Source organism: Bos grunniens, chromosome 23 (assembly GCF_055505025.1).
Source record: "Bos grunniens cultivar Pamir isolate PY7600 chromosome 23, Bosgru_T2T1.0, whole genome shotgun sequence".
Lineage (NCBI taxonomy): Eukaryota > Metazoa > Chordata > Mammalia > Artiodactyla > Bovidae > Bos > Bos grunniens.
Window position 1 is genome coordinate 11,648,352 of NC_141187.1, and position 20,444 is coordinate 11,668,795.

Here is a 20,444-nt window from a genome sequence, read left to right on the forward strand (position 1 = left end):
GTTCAGTCGTTCAGTCGTGTCCAACTCTTTGAGACCCCACGGACTGCAGCACACCAGCCTTTCCTGTCCACTATCTCCCGGAGTTTGGTCAAACTCATGTCCATTGAGTCAATGATGCCATCCAACCACCTCATCCTCTGTCATCCCCTTCTCATGCCCTCAATCTTTCCCAAATTAGGGTCTTTTCCAATGAGTCATCTCTTCTCATCAGGTGGCTAAAGTATTAGAGCTTCAGCATCAGACTTTCCAATGAATATTCAGGGTTGATTTCCTCTAGGATTGACTGATTTGATCTCCTTGCTGTCCAAGGGACTCTAAAGAGTCTTTTCCAACACCACAGTTCGAAAAGCATCAGTTCTTCAGTGCTCAGCCTACTTTATGGTCCAACTCTCACATCTGTACATGACTACTGGAAAAAACCAAAGCTTTGACTGTACGGACCTAGGTTTGTTATAGCTTTTCTTCCAGGCAGGTATTTGTACAAAGAAACTCTGGAAGGGTATGTAACAAACTTATAACTAGAATTCAGGAAAGTAAATAAGAGCAAGTGTTTTCATTGTAAATGTTCTTATATGGTTTTGATTTTTTAAACATATAAGTGAATAAATACATACTCAAAAGAGTTAAAAAATAAAGAAGATATTTTAGGGAAGCCAAAACATAGGTGATGATAGGCATTGCCTGAAACACTTAAAAAGATGGGAACATTTCCCTTTGGAAGGACAAAGACGACACTGTGTATGATCAAACTACAAAATTATGAACTCGTATGAGCAGGAACAAGGGGAATCCCTCTTTCACAAAAGAAATATGCACAGGTGTTTCATGCTCAATAAAATAACCATATTTATTTCATTTTTAATTACTAACTTTCTAAAATAACACTTTTCCTACAAAGAACTCAAACAGAACTTGCAGTTTATAACAACAAACTTGCTTAACACTCGCCATGCTTCTCAGAGGGCGGAGGGAGGGAATATGAGGTAGACAGAGCGGTAAAAGGAAGCAGGGGTCGCTGCAGATCTGGACACGGGCAACAAGAGTGAGGAAGCACCCATTTCTGTGACCTCTGGTTTGGGAATGAGGTTCAGTGGCACTCATGGGAGGTTCCCTTCCAAGGCTTCCTTATAAGGAGCACTGGGGCTATCCACAGTGCTGGTGTTTCCTAAGCAGTGAGGCCTCCTGGGCTTCTAAGTTCCTTGGGCTCCACCATGAGGCCGTCACAGACGTCTCATCGCTGGCTGACCAATAAACAGACAAATGGCCAGTGGGTCCGCAGTTCTTCAACAAACCAGACAAAAGCAACCGCGATGGGTAACAAGGAGAGGAGGAGTAGAAGGGTCTTCTTTGCATCTGCCCCGGTGGGATTCATGTTTTCTCAGAGGGTAGAAGGAAAGCAGAGCCTGCCGCTTACGTTCCTTCTACATCAAATGGTTGTTCCAGAGAAAGCGCAGCAGCATGTGAACTCCTCCAAAGAAAACGAAGACGTAGTGAGCCAGGATAGCTCTGCCTTCTTGCTGAAAGTTCTGTTTAAAAAGAGAGCAAGAAAGGGAGGGTGAGTTTTCTAAAAAGGCGATAAAATAATCCAAAGTTAGAAATTCAGTATTAGTATTAATTCAGTCAGTGCTACAGACTCGCTTCTCGGGCTGCTCCGTGAAGTGTCTGAGTGGGAGAATATCTTGGTCTGTTCGTGATGTCCGTGCCATCCACACAACCTGGGGAAGTTTTCCTCTGGACATTTTTTCCATCTTCACCATCAGCAAATTGGGCACTCTTTTCCAGGTTGATTAACCTGTTCCTCTGGCTTCCCACGGAGAAGGCAATGGCACCCCACTCCAGTACTCTTGCCTGGAAAATCCCATGGATGGAGGAGCCTGGTAGGCTGCAGTCCATGGGGTCGCTAAGAGTCGGACACGACTAAAGTGACTTAGCTTAGCTTAGCTGGCTTCCCAGAGCACTTTCTTAGTTCTCCCAAAGAACCAAGGGAGTCTGCTTTGGGGTTGAAGAATGGACTTTAGATGGTGAAGAGGGGGTGCGTGTGAGCACGGTTGGAAGCAAAGACCTCAGCAGGTTTCTGGTGCGTGCTCAGTCACTTCAGTTGTGTCTGACTCTTGCAGCCCCGTGGACTGTAGCCCACTGGCTCCTCTGTCTGTGGGATTTTCCTGACAAGAATACTGGAGTGGGTTGCCATATCCCCTCCTCCAGGGGATCTTCCTGACCTAGGGATCAAACCTGCATCTCCTGCATTTCCTACGTTGCAGGCAGATTCTTTACTGCTGAGCCACCAGGGAAGCCCATAAGTAAATACCACTGTAACTGGAAACCATGAAAGAACTTGTTTTTCCCTTTTATAATTGATATCAATTTAAAAATTTGAGCGACTTTGACAGTGGTCCAGTGGTTCAGTGATTAAGACTCTGTGCTTCCACTGCAGGGGGGGCAGGTTCAATCCCTACTCAGGGAACTAAGATCCCACATGCCACGTGGCATGGCCAAAAAATTTTAAAAATTTTAATTAAAAAAAGAAAAATTGAATTTCTTTCCAGCAAAGCAGACAAGAAAATGTATAGAGCACTGAGTCAGATGCGCATATATTTAAATTCCAGTTTTGCCACTTAATTGCTGAGTAACCTTGGATAGGTTATCTAATCTTGCTGAACCCCAAATGCTTCTCCTGAAATACCGATTCCACTAATTCATAGAGTTATTTGGAAAATTAAATGAAACAAATAAGAGTATCTCAGAGTGCCTGAAAGAAAATGTTTAGTAAATGTTCATTTCCCACCTGTCCTTCTAACAATCTTAAGAAATTTCTTATACATTACTGTCAGGGTCCCAGAGAAAACAGATAACACTCAAATTAGGATAATACAGGGTCGGATGAAGACACTTTACAAAAGTAGGGGGAGGAGGCATAAGGGTGGTGTAACAGCAGAGGCATTGCCACTCCTCAGCCTGTAGGGACAGGGAGGGGGCAGCTTCTAGGACCCAGGATAGAGTCTATGGAGAAAAATTTCAAAGGCACTTTAAGATCCTAAAAGCATAGAAAGACTGTTTTAATACATACTTTATAGCTAGGAAAATTACATGCCCCAGATTAGAAAAAAACAGGTCCTTGAAACAAAACCCCTCAAAACTAGATGGCAAAATAGGTTGAGAATCAAGGCCTATTTGAAAACACCAAACACTTGCTTAAGTGAAAATAATAAGAAGTCAAGCTATGTGATAGCTTGAGGACAATCAATTCAGCAGATAAAAATGCACCTTGGTGAGCTCCTTGCCAGGGAGTTCCAAGAGCAAGAATCAAAGTTTCTTTAAATACATCAAAAGCAGGAAGGCATCTGGAGAATCAATGAGACCACTTGATTAAACAAAGTACAAAATGTGAATAAATGATTGCATATGAAAGAAATATACCATGCCAGATTCAAAATTTTGTTGAAGTTACTTGAGTTAAGCCTGGAAGCAGCAGAGTAAAGCCTTTTAGCATTTTAGAGTCAAACTGAAGAGGAATTTTAAAAATTTAAAAAATAGTCTATGGTCTATTTGAAGTGCTCTAAAAGACAATTTTGCAATACAAGAAAGACTACTTTAAAAGTGTAGGTCAAAGCCAGCTTTGTAAAACACTGCAAGAAAAGCTAGGGCAGGTATAAGTATAGACATAGATCAATGGAATAGAATTGAGAGTTCAGAAATAAACCCCAAATTTATAGTCAGTTGATTTTGGACAAGGGTGCCAAGGCAATTCAGTAGGAAAAGAGTACTCTGTTCAACAGATGTGCTATGACAACTTAATACCCATATGCAAAAGAATGAAGATGAACTTATAACTCATACCATATATAAAAATTAGCTCCAAATGAGTCAAAGACCTAAATTTAAGAGCTAAAAGTCTAAAGCTCTTGAAAGAAAACATAGGCATAAATCTTCATGATGATTTCTTAGATATGACCCAAAAGCACTAGCAACAAAAGAAAAATAGGTAAGCTGAAATTCATCAAATTTAAAACTTTTGCACTTCAAAGAACACTGTCAAGATGAAAGACAACCTTCAGAATGGGAGAAAATATTTGCAAATAACATATCTGATAAGGGACTTATATTCAGCATATATAGAGAACTGTGCTGCTGCGCTGTGCTAAGTCGCTTCAGTCACGACTGAAGCCTCTGTGACCCTATGGGCCATAGGACTCCAGGCCCCTCTGTCCATGGGATTCTCAGCAAGAACACTGGAGTGGGTTGCCATGACCTCCTCCAGGGCATCTTCCTGACCCAGAGATCAAACCCACATCTCTGACGTCTCCTGCGTTGGCAAGTGGGTTCTTTACCATTAGTGCCACTTGGTAGGCCCATATAAAGAGCTCCTGCAACTCAGTAATTAAAAGACAACCGAATTTTAAAATGAAGAACCTGAATAGACATTTCTCCAGAGATTTATACAAATAACCAATAAGCACCTGAAAAGATGCACAACATTAACTATCAGATCAGATCAGATCACTCAGTCGTGTCCGACTCTTTTCGACCCCATGAATCGCAGCACGCCAGGCCTCCCTGTCCATCACCAACTCCCGGAGTTCACTGAGACTCACGTCCATCGAGTCAATGATGCCATCCAGCCATCTCATCCTCTGTTGTCCCCTTCTCCTCCTGCCCCCAATCCCTCCCACCATCAGAGTCTTTTCCAATGAGTCAACTCTTCACGTGAGATGGCCAAAGTTTCAGCTTCAGCATCATTCCTTCCAAAGAAATCCCAGGGCTGATCTCCTTCACAATGGACTGGTTGGATCTCCTTGCAGTCCAAGGGACTCTCAAGAGTCTTCTCCAACACCACAGTTCAAAAGCAGCAATTCTTCAGCGCTTAGCCTTCTTCACAGTCCAACTCTCACATCCATACATGACCACAGGAAAAACCATAGCCTTGACTAGATGGACCTTTGTTGGCAAAGTAATGTCTCTGCTTTTGAATATGCTATCTAGGTTGGTCATAACTTTCCTTCCAAGGAGTAAGCGTCTTTTAATTTCATGGCTGCAATCACCATCTATAGTGATTTTGGAGCCCAGAAAAATAAAGTCTGACACTGTTTCCACTGTTTCCCCATCTACTTCCCATGAAGTGGTGGGACGGGATGCCATGATCTTCGTTTTCTGAATGTTGAGCTTTAAGCCAACTTTTTCACTCTCCACTTTCACTTTCATCAAGAGGCTTTTGAGTTCCTCTTCACTTTCTGCCATGGGAATACCAGACCACCTGATCTGCCTCTTGAGAAATTTGTACGCAGGTCAGGAAGCAACAGTTAGTACTGGACATGGAACAACAGACTGGTTCCAAATAGGAAAAGGAGTTCATCAAGGCTGTATATTGTCACCATGTTTATTTAACTTCTATGCAGAGTACATCATGAGAAACGCTGGACTAGAAGAAACACAAACTGGAATCAAGATTGCAGGGAGAAATATCAGTAACCTCAGATATGCGGATGACATTAAGTTTCAGGGAAGTGCAAATCAAACTCACAATATGACTCTTCTTCACACCCGCTGGGCTGGCTATAATCAAAGAGATAGTTAACTCATTTTTGACAAGAATGTGGAAAAACAGGATCCCTGATACCTTGCTGGTGGGCCACAATGTAAAATAGTACAGCCACTTTGGAAAACAGTCTGGAAGTTTCTCAAAAAGTTAAAGTTGTCATATGACTCAGCAATTCCACTCCTATGCATGTTCTCAAAAAAACTGAAAACACTCATCTACACAAAGACCCCCACACAGATGTCCGTAGCATCATTATTTATAACAGTCAAAAAGTGGAAACAACCCCAACGTTCATCAGCTGATGAATAAACAAAGTGATATATATACATACAATGGAATATTATTCATCAATAAAATGAAGCATTGATTCATGCTACAACATGGATGAACCTTGAAAAAAACATTGTGTTAAGTGAGAAGGGGACGACAGAGGATGAGATGATTGGATGGCATCACTGCCTCAATGGATGTGAGTTTGAGCAAGCTCCGGGAGTTGTGGCCTGGCCTGCTGCAGTCCATGGTCGCAAAGAGTCGGACATGAATGAGTGACTGAACTGAACTGACGTGAAAGAAGTCAGACATAAAGACCACATACTATATTAGTCCCCTTATATGAAATTTCAGAATAGGCAAATCCAGAGAAACAGAACGTAGATTGGTGGGGCTGGAAGGAAAATGGGAGGAGATAAGAAGGGACTACTATTGGGTTTGGAGTGTCTTACTGGGGTGATGAAACTGTTCTAAAATTGATTGTGATGATGGCTGTACAACTCTGTGAATAAACATAAAGCCACTTATACTGTTTAAATGGATGAATTGTATGATGTGAATTTTCTCAATAAAGTTTTTTTTAAAGAAAAAAAGGTTAATTTATTAAGTTGCAGAGGTAAATTTAAGACATAAGTAAATTACAGCTTAAAAGGTAAGGGGAAAAAATCATTACCAAAAAAAAAAAAAAGGTAAGGGAAAGGAAGAAAAGGAAAATGGAAGTGGAGGTGACATAGAGAAGTGACTCCCTGATTGGGTTGAGATAAATGTAGAAAATAGGTGGTTGTGATTTTTCCTACTCTGCTCTCTCCAGAGAAAACATTAGAAGGAAGCAGGAGTATTCAGAGTGCTAGCTGATAAAGAAGCAGGAAAGTTGAACTAAGGACTTGCCTGTAATTCATAAAGCACAGTCATCAGTGAAAACTGCAGAGGGAACTGAAGCATCGGAGGAAGAGCACTCTGTAATACATGATACGCGGCCAAGAAGTGTTCAACCCAAATAAGGCCAAAAACAAAGTAAGTTGTTGGCTTTGATAACATGTACTGATCATTTTCCATCAAATTATCTCACTCAGTGTTCAGAACAGTCTACTGGCTTCATTCTAAATATAAATCAGAACATGGCACTCTTCTACTCTCCCTCTGAAGAAGTTTCTCTTATAAACACTTAGGGTGAAACCCAAAAACCTTTTACCACCACTCCTAAGACAGAGGCCAGCCCCTGGACCTCACACCCACGCGCTCAGCCATTCTGGCCTCCCTGCTGTTCCTTACGCCTGCTTCTATGCCAAGGGCTTGGCACTCCCGGTTCCCTCTGTCTGGAACACTCTCTCCCCAGGTATTCCCCTGGCTCACTTCCAGTCTCTGCTCAAACATCACCTCCTCAGAGAAGCCTTTCCTGACGGCCCATGCAGGGTCATCTCCATCACTCAGTACCCCCAGCAGTCTAGTCATGACTTCAGTTTGTCCCGCTCCTATGAGCCCTATGAGAGTAGGCTCATCTTCCGCCCTGCTCTCTGCCTGGAACTGAGTCTGGCATATGGGAAGCACTCAATAAATACTTGTTTGAGTGAACTTGGTCTGTCAATACCTGGGACTGGCACATAGTAGGTACTCAATAAATATTTGCATAATCGGTCTATCAGTATTTTATGTGATTGTTTCCTTCTCACTTTTAGTAACGTTATTGTTGGGACCTTCTGTTCTTGTTTTGTCTCCAGGAATGTCTTATTTGAGGGGGATGGCTGAGTACTGCCACATTTGAACCAGAGCATAGAAAGGGGCCTGGCACTCCCTGAGGTCAGCATGATGGCAGCAGCAGGGATAAACAAGAAATCGCTGCAGGTACTTGTCCTGTGATGAATTTAAGGGCAAGAAGTTGGGCTCTAAGGGTCAGCCACCTGTCCTAGCACAGAGCCCCACATGGTTATTCTCCTGCTGCTGCCAGTTACAGGTTGTTCTGGAGGAAAACTAAGTTGGCTGTGGATTTCATCGTGCCTAAGATTTGGGCTTCCCTGGTGACCCAGCTGGTAAAGAATCTTCCTGCAGTGCAGGAGACTGGGGTTTGATCCCTGGGTCAGGGAGATCCCCTCGAGAAGGGAACAGCTACCCACTCCAGTATTCTTACCTGGAGAATTCCATGGACAGAGGAACCTGGCTGACTACAGTCCATGGGATCACAAAGAGTCGGACATGACTGAGCGACTAACACTTTCACAGAATTTAAAAGAGTAATCTTTATGTTTTCCCTTATTACTTCTTATAATAATCAGGAGAAACAAAGAAATCAGGGAGAGCTGGGCTTAGAGCAGAACCTGGGTTGGTTCAAGGAGGATAACCACAATCTAAGTCAAAGGTTCTCCTCCACGATGGAGCATTACATTCACTTGGACTCATCTCTCAAGGTAGGGCCCAGCATCTATAGTTCTTAAAACTCGACAGGTGATCCTCACATGCATCCTAGTTTGAGAGTGTGAAGCAAAGTTTCTCACATTTATAACTCAGATCCCCAAGGGTGTGTGCAAAATGGTAAATTCTGATGCCAGAGCTGTGGGCTGGGGTTCGAGATTTTGCACATCTGGTCAGCTGCCAAATAATGCGGATGCCGCTGGTCCGTGGACCAGTTTTTCGTGAGGCAAATGTGAGATCAAATACTGGCATTGGCTCAGGTTCTCAATTTTCAGATCTAATGCTTGGTAATCTGGACATTATTAACCCATGTGTTCTGCTAATTCCTGGGCATTCCAGCTACTTGGCAGCCATTGTTCTGTTTGCTCTTTCCAGGTAGGCCTTTGCTGGGGAAATTTAAGTCTCACCTCTTGCACCATTCTCTGCTCAGTGCTGTCCCCAATGTTTCTCAGGCGCACGGCCAACTTGTGACGTATTTCCTCCTGGTGATGGTTCTGGCCAATACTATCCTCCTTGGGCTGAGAAGGTGGATTGTAATCTACATTGATAGAAAAGAGTTCAAAGAGATAATTGCATTAACTATCACTCACCACTAGTCACTTAAAACTGGCTTAGACAACGAGAGGAATGAAATCCCATCATCATAGTGATTATTGAAAGCAAAGCCTTGCACTGGAATAAATAGCTCTGTCCAGTAGAAATATAATTCAAGCTATATATAAATTTTAATTTTTCTAGTGGTAAAATCAAGTAAAAAATAATTTTAGTAATGTATTTTACTTAAGACAGTATATCCAAAGTTCAGTTCAGGTCAGTCGCTCAGTCATGTCTGACTCTTTGCAATCCCATGAACTGCAACACACCAGGCCTCCCCCTCCATCACCAACTCCTGGAGTCCACCCAAACCCATGTCCATTGAGTCGGTGATGCCATCCAACCATCTCATCCTCTGTCGTCCCCTTCTCCTCCTGCCCTCAATCTTTCCCAGCATCAGGGTCTCTTCAAATGAGTCAGCTCTTCGCATCAGGTGGCCAAAGTATTGGAGTTGCAGCTTCAACATCAGTCCTTCCAATGAACACCCAGGACTGATCTCCTTTAGGATGGACTGGTTGGATCTCCTTGCAGTCCAAGGGACTCTCAAGAGTTTTCTCCAACACCACAGTTCAAAAGCATCAATTCTTCAGTGCTCAGCTTTCTTTATAGTCCAACTCTCACATCCAAAGTATCATAACATATAATCAATATAAAATTATTAGTGGTATGTTTTGCACTTTTTTATTTAAGCTTTCAAACTCCAGTGTTTATTTTATACTTACAACACATCTCAATCCAGATATTAACTAATTTCATTGGAAAACCTTGTATTTTATTTCATGAAGTGTTGATTTGTATTTAGATTTCATGAAGTTTACAATTAAAAAGTAAATTTATATATATCCAAGTTGTTCCACACATACCTAAAACTTTTCCAACAACTAAGTCAAGTATCAGTTTTTAAAACTTAATTAAAATTAAATAAAACTTAAAATTCAGTTCCTTGATTGCACTGGCCACATTTCAAGTGCTCTATTATATTCCAATACTGAATTTTTAATATCGAAAAGGAAAAATTATCTCACTTTATGCTGAAAATTGTGTGGATATATACATATCCACATAGAATTCTAAAAATAAAACTGTCATCTAAATGACCTAGTGGGGAATTTGGAAAAATCTCATTGTTAATCTTTTCAAAAGAATAACTCCTTCATAAAGCAAATAACAAGCCTCAATGTATTGGGACTTTAAAAAAATGTATCAACATACAAAAGGTTCTTTCCATTGCACTTAGGAAAACTTTTAAACGAATAGGACTTTAAGGTTTTGTAAGTGCTTTTCCACTGCCAGCTATAATGTGAATATTTTATTGTCTCAGACGGTGATCATCTTTTTATAATCTTGATTTTATTTGATAAAAAAGAGATATCTAAGGCCTTCTGATTTAAGACTGAGCACAAGCATTGACCTTTCCGTTTCTCCTAGTCCCTCCCAAGACCTCACCAAAATGAAAGTATAAAAAAGAGTAAAACTGCCACAGTGAAAAGAATGGGAAGCAGAGTCAACAGCAGATGAGAGATCTATACATGTTTCTAGAAGGCAGAAAGAGAAGACAAGATATAGACAAGTGAGCCAGAAAGTGCCAAGAACCCATGATAGGAAGCCCCTTCACTCACCAGGACCCGGAAGCTGGGAAAGGGGAACATGCCGTTGACTAGAATTCTGAGGAGGATCTACTGTCCCACTTGGTACCCTTGGCAACCCCAGCCCACTGGACCCATCAGATTTCAGGTGAAAAATCCAGACCAGTCTTCCCTAACACGAGAACAAATCTTGTGGAGAGAGCTAAAACTTCTTTATGAATATTGGTGCCTCAGGTCAAAGGTCTCCTTGTTCTGGCATTTGAGGGATCTGGGGCCAAAACGTCAGCTCCCCTAACTCACCGCCCTAAAACTCTCCCAGTTCAGACCCCCTATTTGAGTCCCCATTCAGTGAGGAGCCCTGGGAAGCAGTGAGGCATCGTGCTAAGATTCCGAAGCCAAATCATTTGGGTTCAAATGTAAAATTTATAGAAAAAACTGTGTAACCTGGGAAAGTTATTTAATCTCTCTATGCCTTCGTTTCTTCAATTGTAAAATGGGAATGGTGATATATTATTTTATCAATTCTAAGATTTTATAATGCCTCCAAAAGAGAATGTGTTTTATAGTCTATGGCATGTCATATTCCAACAGATTGTTTATTTTCTTAGTAGGAAACAAAATTGTAGTACATTTTACAATTGATGGAATATTAAACTTAATGAGCGGAGAAGGAAATGGCAACCCACTCCAGCATTCCTGCCTGGAGAATTCCATGGACAGAGGAGCCTGGTGGGATACGGTCCATAGGGTTGCAGAGTCAGATACGACTGAGCACACAGCACAAACTTAATAAGATACTATAGTAACTACCTTGTAGAGGGGTTGTTGAAATGATTAAGTGAATTAATACATTTAACCTGTGCAGGACCACACCTGGAACATGGATAAATGCTATATGAGTGAGTGAAAGTTGCTCAGTCATGTCCAATACAGACCCCATGAACTGTAGCCCGACAGGCTCCTCTGTCCATGGAATTCTCCAGGCCAGAATACTGGAGTGGGTAGCCTTTCCCTTCTCCAGGGGGGATCTTCCCAACCCAGAGATTGAACCCAGGTCTCCCGCATTACAGGCGGATTCTTTACCAGCTGAGCCACCAGGGAAGCCCAAGAATACTGGAGTAGGTAGCTTATCCCTTCTCCAGCGGATCTTCCCAACCAAGGAATAGAACAGGGGTCTCTGGCATTGCAGGCAGATTCTTTACCAGCTGAGCTATCAGAGAAGCCCAAATACTATGTAAGTGTTAGCTACTGCCACCAACTGGGAAAACAGTCCTCACATAACAGCAGAAAAAACCCACACGAGTTAACCGGTCAGTATTTTTTTTTAATAACAGAAGATCACCAGGCAACTGAGAAGAACAATAATTGAAAGAGAAATACCAGATAAACAAACAAAATAGTGATCCTGAAGAAAACAGGTGTAATTCAGGAAACAGAAGAGAATGTTTGCAAGTTCTAATGTATATCTTTAGAGTGATTTAAGAAAATATTACATTTAGCGACTTCCCTGGCGATCCAGTGATTAGGATTCACCTTCCCCAGGGGTTGTGGGTTTGATCCCTGGTCAGGGAACTAGGATCCCACAGGCCTGTGGCCAAAAAAACAAAACATAAAAACAGAAGCAATATTGTAACAAATTCAATAAAGACTTTAAAAAAAATGGTCCACATCAACAAAAATCTTTATTAAAAAAAAGAAAGAAAATATTACATTTAGGAAACAAAAGAAAATGCTGTGAAAAAAGATTAAACCTACAACAAAATCTTTCAGTTTTTAAAAATATGATTGCTAAAATTAAAAATACAATTGACCGTCTGAGAAAAGAAAATCACTCAGAAAAAAAAATCAGAATTTTTAAATAGGCGAGATAAGATAGGTGATATACAGAACCAATCTGGAAAGACCAGCACCGGATTAGTAAGAGTCACAGAAACAGAGGAGGAAAATTGTTAAACAGCATATGACAGCTTCCCAGTACAAACTTCAGATTAGAACATCTCACCAAGAAAAAAGCCCCACCAAATTCTCAGGACAACAAAAGGGGAAATAAAATCCTCACCTCTGGACCATACTGACATTTCAAAAGATGTCATTTTGGCTAAAGATGCTAAAGATCTCCAAAGAGAAACATGGGTTAGTTTGATGACTGACTTCCCATCAGTAATGGATTCTAGAATATAGTAGAATTAATACCCTCAAGAATTTTTTTTTTTGGTCATGCCACATGCTTTGCAAGATCTTAGTTCCCCGACCAGAGAGGTTGAACCCTGGCCCTTGGCAGTGAAAGCATCAAGTCCTAACCACAACCACCAGGGAATTCCCACCCTCGAGGATTTTATTAAAAATTCTTTTCAACCTAGAAGTTTCTGCCTACCTAATTCTCGATAATTTGTGAGAGGTGAATAAAGACATTTGCAGACATGCAAGGACTCAGGAAGTTGTTCTCCCATAAACAATTTCTTAGGAAGCCTCTTGAGGAGGTTTTCCAGTGAAACAAAGTATGACTAAATCAAGGGGGAAAAAAAATCAGCAAAAGGTGGATCCAACGCTGGGAAGGGAAGTCCCAGGATGACAGGCCCAGATAGTGATGAGATTGGAACAAGAGAACAACTCTAGAAGGGAAGTCCCCAAGGAAAGGGAGATTTGATTGAAAACATAGCATGATTGAAAATTTGGGAAACTTGAAGATATCATAATTACAAATTGTGTGAGCAGTGGAGGAGAGGCAGTGAGAAAGTCCAGAAAACAAAGGTAATACAGAAAGTTTATGGTATAAATAAGAAGCCAATTAAGATGTGGCTTAAGTTTAAAGCTTTCCTTTAAGGCTTTAAGCTTTCCTGATAGCTCAGTTGGTAAAGAATCTGCCTGCAATGCTGCTGCTGCTGCTAAGTCACTTCAGTCGTGTCCGATTCTGTGTGACCCCATAGATGGCAGCGCACCAGACTCCCCTGTCTCTGGGATTCTCCAGGCAAGAACACTGGAGTGGGTTGCCATTTCCTTCTCCAATGCATGAAAGTGAAAAGTGAAAGGGAAGTCGCTCAGTCATGTCCGACTCTCAGCGACCCCATGGACTGCAGCCTACTAGGCTCCTCCATCCATGGGATTTGCCAGGCCAGAGTACTGGAGTGGGGTGCCATCGCAATGCAGGAGACCCCAGTTAGATTCCTGGGTCAGGAAGATCCGCTGGAAAGGAATAGGGTCGAAAAGAGTTGGATTCGACTGAGCAACTTTCACTTTCATGACCCACTACTTGCAGATCTGGATTATGTAAACTGTCAACAATCCATCATTTAATGTACAGCATAATGTCTCAAAAACATATGTAACTGTGCTTTGACCTTTAATGGACAGAACAGTTCTCAGAGTTTTCTGAGAGGCTATTCCGGGGTTATAATCTTCAATTTGGCTCAAAATAAAATTTCCATTTCTTTCTTAGACCAACTGATCAACTTTTTTTGATGGCACTCAGCCTGATTTAAGCAATCACAGCTTTAATCCACTATTTCATTACTTGGAGATGTTTATTCTCAGGGAAAATCACTTCAGTACCTACGAACTTGATTGGTGGTAGTGACCACTCCTGAATCCCAGAGCCTTAAGAGAATGTGAAGGGTATTTGCATAACCTTTTACCTTTGTAACATAACATGTGGAGAGGAGAAAGGGCAACTGAGTGGGGAGACCTTCAAAATGAGTATCATCAACTTAAAAATGGGTTTAGGGCCAGCCCTACCTGTGCCAATCAAAAGCATGATGATTTGCAACTATCATTTTAACTGACTGTCACCTGGGAAGTACAAAATCCAGTATCTGCAGTATGAAGATGGAATACAAGTTGGGTAAGTTCCAGTAATGGACATTGGGAGACATGGAGCTATAAGAATGCTAATAAATGGAGAAGGAAATGGCAATCCACTCCAGCACTCTTGCCTGAAAAATCCCATGGACGGAGGACCCTGATAGGCTACGGTCCATGGGGTCGCAGAGTTGGACACGACTGAGCAACTTAAAAAAAAAGAAAAAGAAAAGAATGCTAATAAGCCTTGGGTATTTCAGCTGGGTAGACAAAGGGGCAGAGAAGGAAGGACCTAGAGATAGTACACAACAGAAGATTGTGCTCAAAGCAAGAAGTGTGTTTTGTATTCTGGAACTCAACATAACAACTATTTGTATTTCGTGCATGTCTGAACAATTACTGGTGAAACACTTGCAGCATGGCAAATGCGTGTGTGCTCAGTCATGTCCAACTCTTTTTGACCCCATGGACTGTAACCTGCTAGGCTCCTCTGTCCATTGGATTTTCCAGGTGTGGATACTGGAGTGGGTTGCCATTTCCTCCTCCAGGGGATCTTCCTGACCCAGGGATCAAACCCACGTCTCTTGAGTCTCCTGCATTGGCAGGTGTGTTCTTTACCACTAGTGCCATCTGGGAAGCCTGAAATAACAGAGATGATACTGCGTATTAGATGTGTGTATCAGCATACTTACCTATTGGATACACATTGTCTATATCAGTAATTATGGGTTACCGTTACTCCCTAAGAACTTAGAATTAAAAGAAAAGAGTATTTTCTGAGAACTTAGAGGCAAGATCAGTGTATGTTTAGTGGAAATGGGTGAGATGAGCAGTCATCAGAAGGGGAGAGGCTACTAGCTCTCCCTTGCCCAAGCCATTCCCTCTGCCTGCAACTTGCACCCTCCTTAACCCGCTCAGGTCTCAGTCCAGGGTTACATCTCCAGGGAAGCCTTCTCTAACCTCCCTCCTAGGTCGAAGCCCCATTATAGCATCTGGACCTCTTAGCACCCTATCACATTACATTTAACATTGGTACATGTGATTGACTGCTGTCTGCCTTCTTTACCTGACCATCAGTGCCAGGAAGGAAGGGGCTGTTGCTGTTTTTGTTCACCATTGTCAGCTGAGTATGTAATACAGTGCCTAAAATAGTATTTTTTTTTAATGAATAAAAAAAGTCAATGTGTCCATCTAGAGGAGGAAAGAGACAGATGGTGAGCCTTAGGAGCACCAAAAAAAAAAAAAAAGCAAAAATGAGCATCCAAGGGACTTTCCTGGTGGTCCAGTGGTTAAGAATATGTCTGCCAGTGCAGGGGTCGAGGGTTGATCCCTACTCTGGGAACGAAGATCTGACATGCCATGGAGCAACTAAACCCATGCACCACAACTACTGAGCCCTTGTGCCCTGGAGCCCATGCTTGGCAACAAGAAGCAGGCACTGCAACCGGAAACCCATGCACCACAACTAGAGAGTAAAAAAAATATATATATATATAATGAACACCCAAGTGGTGCAGGAAGGGGGACCCTGGAGGGCCCCCCTTTCTGTAATACAAGCAATCTTAGAAGCAGAAAGAAGCTGAAAACTGGACCCTCTTCTGACTTCTACAATTAATATATCCCATTTACACCTACCTATGTATCTATGAGTGTCTCTGTGTTAGTTGCTCAGTTGTGTCCGACTCTTTGTAACCCCATGGACTTTAGATCGCCAGGTTCTTCTGTCCATGGTATTCTCCAGGCAAGAATACTGAAGTGGGTTGCCATTCCCTTCTCTGGAGAATCTTCCTGACCCAGGGGTTGAACCTGGGTCTCTTTCATTGCTGACAGATTCTTTTTCGGCTACACCCCACACCTTGTGAGATCTCAGTTCTCCGACCAGGGATTGAACCCAGGCTTCTTGCATTGGGAAGTGCAGAGTCCTGTACAGAAGTGCAGAGTCCAGATGCCAGGAAATTTTTCTGTGTGTGTGTATATATATGTCTGCCCTTTCCTATCAATAGAGAAGGAAATGGCAACCCACTCCAGTATTCTTGCCTGGAAAATCCCATGGACAGGGGAGCCCGGCCAGCTGTAGTCCACAGGTCACAAAGAGTTGGACATGACTGAGCACACACACTTTTCCTAGCAATACTTTTTACATTTTTAGAGGTGGACAGGGCTTCTTTCCACTTTTAATCATTTTTGTTTTCCCAAGAGTGTCTAATTTATCTTAAACGACGTATCAGGACGGTTGCTCTGGACTTCTCCAAATCCTACCCACCTCCTCAACTTTTCTAAGTGTCTTTTAGTTCTACATGGGCTTCCTAGGTGGTGCTAGTGATAAAGAATCCTGACAATGCAGGAGAACCAAGAGATTCAGGTTCAATCCCTGGGCTGGGAAGATCCCCTAGAGGAGGAAATGGCAACCTACCTATTCCAGTATTATTGCCTGGAAAAACCCCATGGACAGAGGAGCATGGTGGGCTATAGTCGGGGTCGCAAAGAGTTGGACACAACTGAGCACAGGTGTGTGTGTGCACACACACACACACATTCTCCATACAAATACTATGGGTTCCCCCCGACCCCAGCACCAAACAGATATGTTCATATGGCTAGTGTTCAGTTCAGCTGCTCAGTCGTGTCTAGCTCTTTGCGACCCCATGGACTGCAGCATGGCCAGGCTTCCCTGTCCATCACCAACTCCTGGAGCTTGCCCAAACTCATGTCCATCTAGTTGATGTTGCCATCCAACCATCGCATCCTCTCTCGTCCCCTTCTCCTCCTGCCTGCAATCTTTCCCAGCATCAGGGTCTTTTCCAAGGAGTCAGTTCTTTGCATCAGGTGGCCAAAGTATTGGAGTTGCAGCATCAGTCCTTCCAATGACTATTCAGGACTGATTTCCTTTAGGATTGACTGGTTTGATCTCCTTGCAATCCAAGGGACTCTCAAGAGTCTTCCCCAACACCACAGTTCAAAAACATCAAATCTTCGGTGCTCAGCTTTCTTTATAGTCCAACTCTCACATCCATACCGTAGCTTTGACTAGACAGACCTTTGTCAGAAAAATAATGTCTCCGCTTTTTGATATGCTGTCTAGGTTGGTCATAGCTTTTCTTCCAAGGAGCAAGCGTCTTTTACTTTCATAGCTGCAGTCACCATCTGCAGTGATTTTGGAGCCCCCCCAAATAAAGTTTCTCACTGTTTCCATTGTTTCCCCATCTATTTGCCAGGAAGTAATGGGACCAGATGCGATGATCTTAGTTTTCTGAATGTTGAGTTTTAAGCCAGCTTTTTCACTCTCCTCTTCCACTTTCATCAAGAGAATAGCCCCAAAGTAACAGAGATAAGTTTGGGCTTCAACCAGTCATTTTCCAGCCAACAATGGCTTGTGATTTTCATTTTCAGTCTGTGTTGCAACCTGGGACAAAAGCACTAATAGGAGAAAGGGATCTTCTCAATCAGCTTCTTCATTAACAGTTCGCTGTATCTAATTTATCTAACCTATCTAATCTATCTCTGTCATCCGTCCATCCATCCAATCAAGTTCCCAGCAGAAGAGCTTCCCTCCACGCGACCAACCAGACCTGGATGACTGCGCGTTCAGGGTTCTCCTCAGACGCGCTGCCCAGACCCCGTCGGAGGCCGGAAAAACCCTTGGGGCGGGGCTGGCAGTAGAGGTCACGTGAGCGGCTGTGACCAATGGGAAGTGCACATGGCGCGCTGTGCCCAGAGGCGGTCTCTGGCGCAGGGGGTGGCGCTCGTTGTTCGCTACTACTACTAAGTCACGTCAGTCGTGTCCGACTCTGTGCGACCCCATAGACGGCAGCCCATCAGGCTCCCTCGTCCCTGGGATTCTCCAGGCAAGAACGCTGGAGTGGGTTGCCATTTCCTTCTCCAATGCGTGAAAGTGAAGTCGCTCAGTCGTGTCCGACTCTTAGCGACCCCATGGACTGCAGCCTACCAGGCTCCTCCGTCCGTGGGATTTTCCAGGCGAACTTGTTCGCTACCTGCTTCAAATCCGATTGCGAGGGAGGGAGAACAGGTATCCGGGGTACACCACCAGGCCCCTCCAGTGACCCTGGCTTTAGCGTTCTCGACGTCATAAATAACTCAGTGTCCCTCACACTGCCCCCTTCAGTCTGCGCATCCCCATTCCTTCAGCGATAAAAGGGGAGAAACACGATGCTTCTTGCTGAGCCTGTGAGGGAAGGAAATGGGAGTGGGGGTGGGGCGCGGCTTCTGGCCGCTACCGCCTCTGACAGAGCGGTAACCCGCGGCCGTGGCATGCACTATTGGCGCACCAGACAAAAATTGCCAGACACAAAGATTTTTACACATGCAGTAAAATGAGAACTATATGCAAAAAAAAAAAAAAAAATGCAGATTAGGCTGTTGGCTGTCACTGTTAGTAGCATTAGTAATTCTTCACCCTTCTGCTTTTTTTGAGGTGAAACTAATTAGGAAAGCTTTTGGGGTAAATGTGGCAACCACCCACAGTGCACCTCAGTTTCATAAGGATCGGTGAGGATTAAGTAATATCAGTTCAGTTCAGTCGCTCAGTCGTGTCCGACTCTTTGCGACCCCATAGTGAGTGTGAAAACACTGGAAAAGGTTTGCAGTAAAATACAAGTTCTAGAATAGTGCACAGCTTTGTAAATATACTAAAAGCTTCTGAATTTTGTGCTTTAGAAGTGTGAACTTTATGGTACGAGTTACATCTCAACTTAGAAAAATGAAATGTATGTTCTATAAGGTAATAATAGGTGACACAGTCTCAGGTTTGGAGATACCATTGTTGACACCTGTCCAGATGAAAATTCAAAATTTTGGTCAACTGAGTTCTTTTTAGAAAATGAATACCATATTTGATGTGGCGGCCAGAGTCTCATTGCTGCTGCTAAGTCGCTTCAGTCATGTCCGACTCTGTGCGACCCCAGAGATGACAGCCCACCAGGCTCCCCCGTCCCTGGGATTCTCCAGGCAAGAACACTGGAGTGGGTTACCATTTCCCTCTCCAATGCGTGAAAGTGAAGTCGCTCAGTCGGGTCGGACTCCTAGCGACCCCATGGACTGCAGCCTACCAGGCTCCTCCGTCCATGGGATTTTCCAGGCAAGAGTACTGGAGTGGGGTGCCATTGCCTTCTCCAAGAGTCTCATTAGGATGCTTGAAATTTCTGCTTTCTTAGTGGCACGTAATTCTTTTAAAGTGGAAAATAGTTTGAGATTAATTTAAATCCTTTCAGGTGTCTAGCATGTTTTTAATCTAAAAGTCTAAAACCGCATGCATTTAACTCTAACATTCTTTAATGCTTTTCCAAACATAGCACTTTAATTTTCCAACATTTTGGGACATTTAGGAATCATACATTTTTTAAAAACAAAATTTCAAGTTTATCTTTCCCTCATGTTCTTTCCTATATTGACAATATCAAGAAGGAACCTACACTGAATTTTCTCTACCTTAACAATGCAGATATTTTCAGGTCAAGTTTAAAGGTATATTTTTATTAAAAGATGAATTTGATTTATTTTAGTGAATTTGGGATCATCTTAATTAGTTGTCACATCAGTGATTCAGAGCTCATAGAAACTAGGAGATTTATACCATGAAGCAAAGTCAGTTTTAGATTTTTACTATGTAAGAACTTCGATGAATAGGTTTACACTACTTCTTTTTTTTTACACTACTTCTTAATGTTTAAATACTCCAGTGCCCAATTTTATATCTTCAGTACCAGGAAAAATACAAGCTAAATAGAATATTTAACTTAGCTTAATACAAATAATATCTTACCTGGTTTCCTTGACATGGCTGAAACTGGCTGGGAGCTGACAAGTTGGGTCATGTAAGCACTCTGAAAACTGTATTTCACCCACAGTGATTTGCAACAATTTGTTACATTGGGAGAGGGATTCAGAAGTTCTTTAGGTTCATAAACAATGGCATCGTGTTTTTTCTTCTTCATGTTTTTTTCCTGTTAAAAATATTTTCAGAGGATTTCTCCCATTTCTCAGTATATATTTGGTATGATAAATGAATACTGATATTTTAACACAAACAGCCTTTATACCATATATTAAAAGATTTTGCATTTGGGTGGAAGATGGAACAGGGTGATCTGTAAGTTCTTTTTTTAACTGAAGTAAACATCTATGTTGTTTACTCTTTAGATCTGATACATCACCCTGTATCCTCATCTCCCAGCAGTTTCTCATCATAATAGTTACATTCCATCCAGGGAACAGTGTTAAATTAGTACACATAGAAGAGA

At 42.4% G+C, this 20,444-nt stretch overlaps 1 protein-coding gene and 1 long non-coding RNA gene across 5 annotated transcripts; one reads left to right on the forward strand and one right to left on the reverse strand.

Annotated features, from left to right (window-relative positions):
* Positions 1-821: 821 nt before the first annotated feature.
* Positions 822-20,141, reverse strand: PXT1 (peroxisomal testis enriched protein 1). 4 transcript variants are annotated; one of them, XM_086371385.1, is made up of 3 exons: positions 19,967-20,141; positions 8,620-8,750; positions 822-1,526 (listed from the first exon to the last, which is right to left on the reverse strand). In XM_086371385.1, exons 1-3 carry the CDS (start codon positions 20,136-20,138, stop codon positions 1,422-1,424), a joined length of 408 nt encoding a protein of 135 aa, XP_086227511.1. In that variant the 5' UTR covers positions 20,139-20,141; the 3' UTR covers positions 822-1,421. The 4 variants fall into 4 exon arrangements, with proteins under 4 accessions (XP_086227511.1, XP_086227512.1, XP_086227510.1 ...); XM_086371386.1 differs by lacking the exon at positions 19,967-20,141 and adding an exon at positions 18,134-18,372; XM_086371384.1 differs by lacking the exon at positions 19,967-20,141 and adding an exon at positions 11,079-11,189.
* On the forward strand, positions 6,632-9,740 carry LOC147346683 (uncharacterized). Its single transcript, XR_015153109.1, has 3 exons — positions 6,632-6,820; positions 7,525-7,648; positions 9,201-9,740. It is a non-coding gene; the product is annotated as an uncharacterized LOC147346683 (long non-coding RNA).
* Positions 20,142-20,444: the final 303 nt, after the last annotated feature.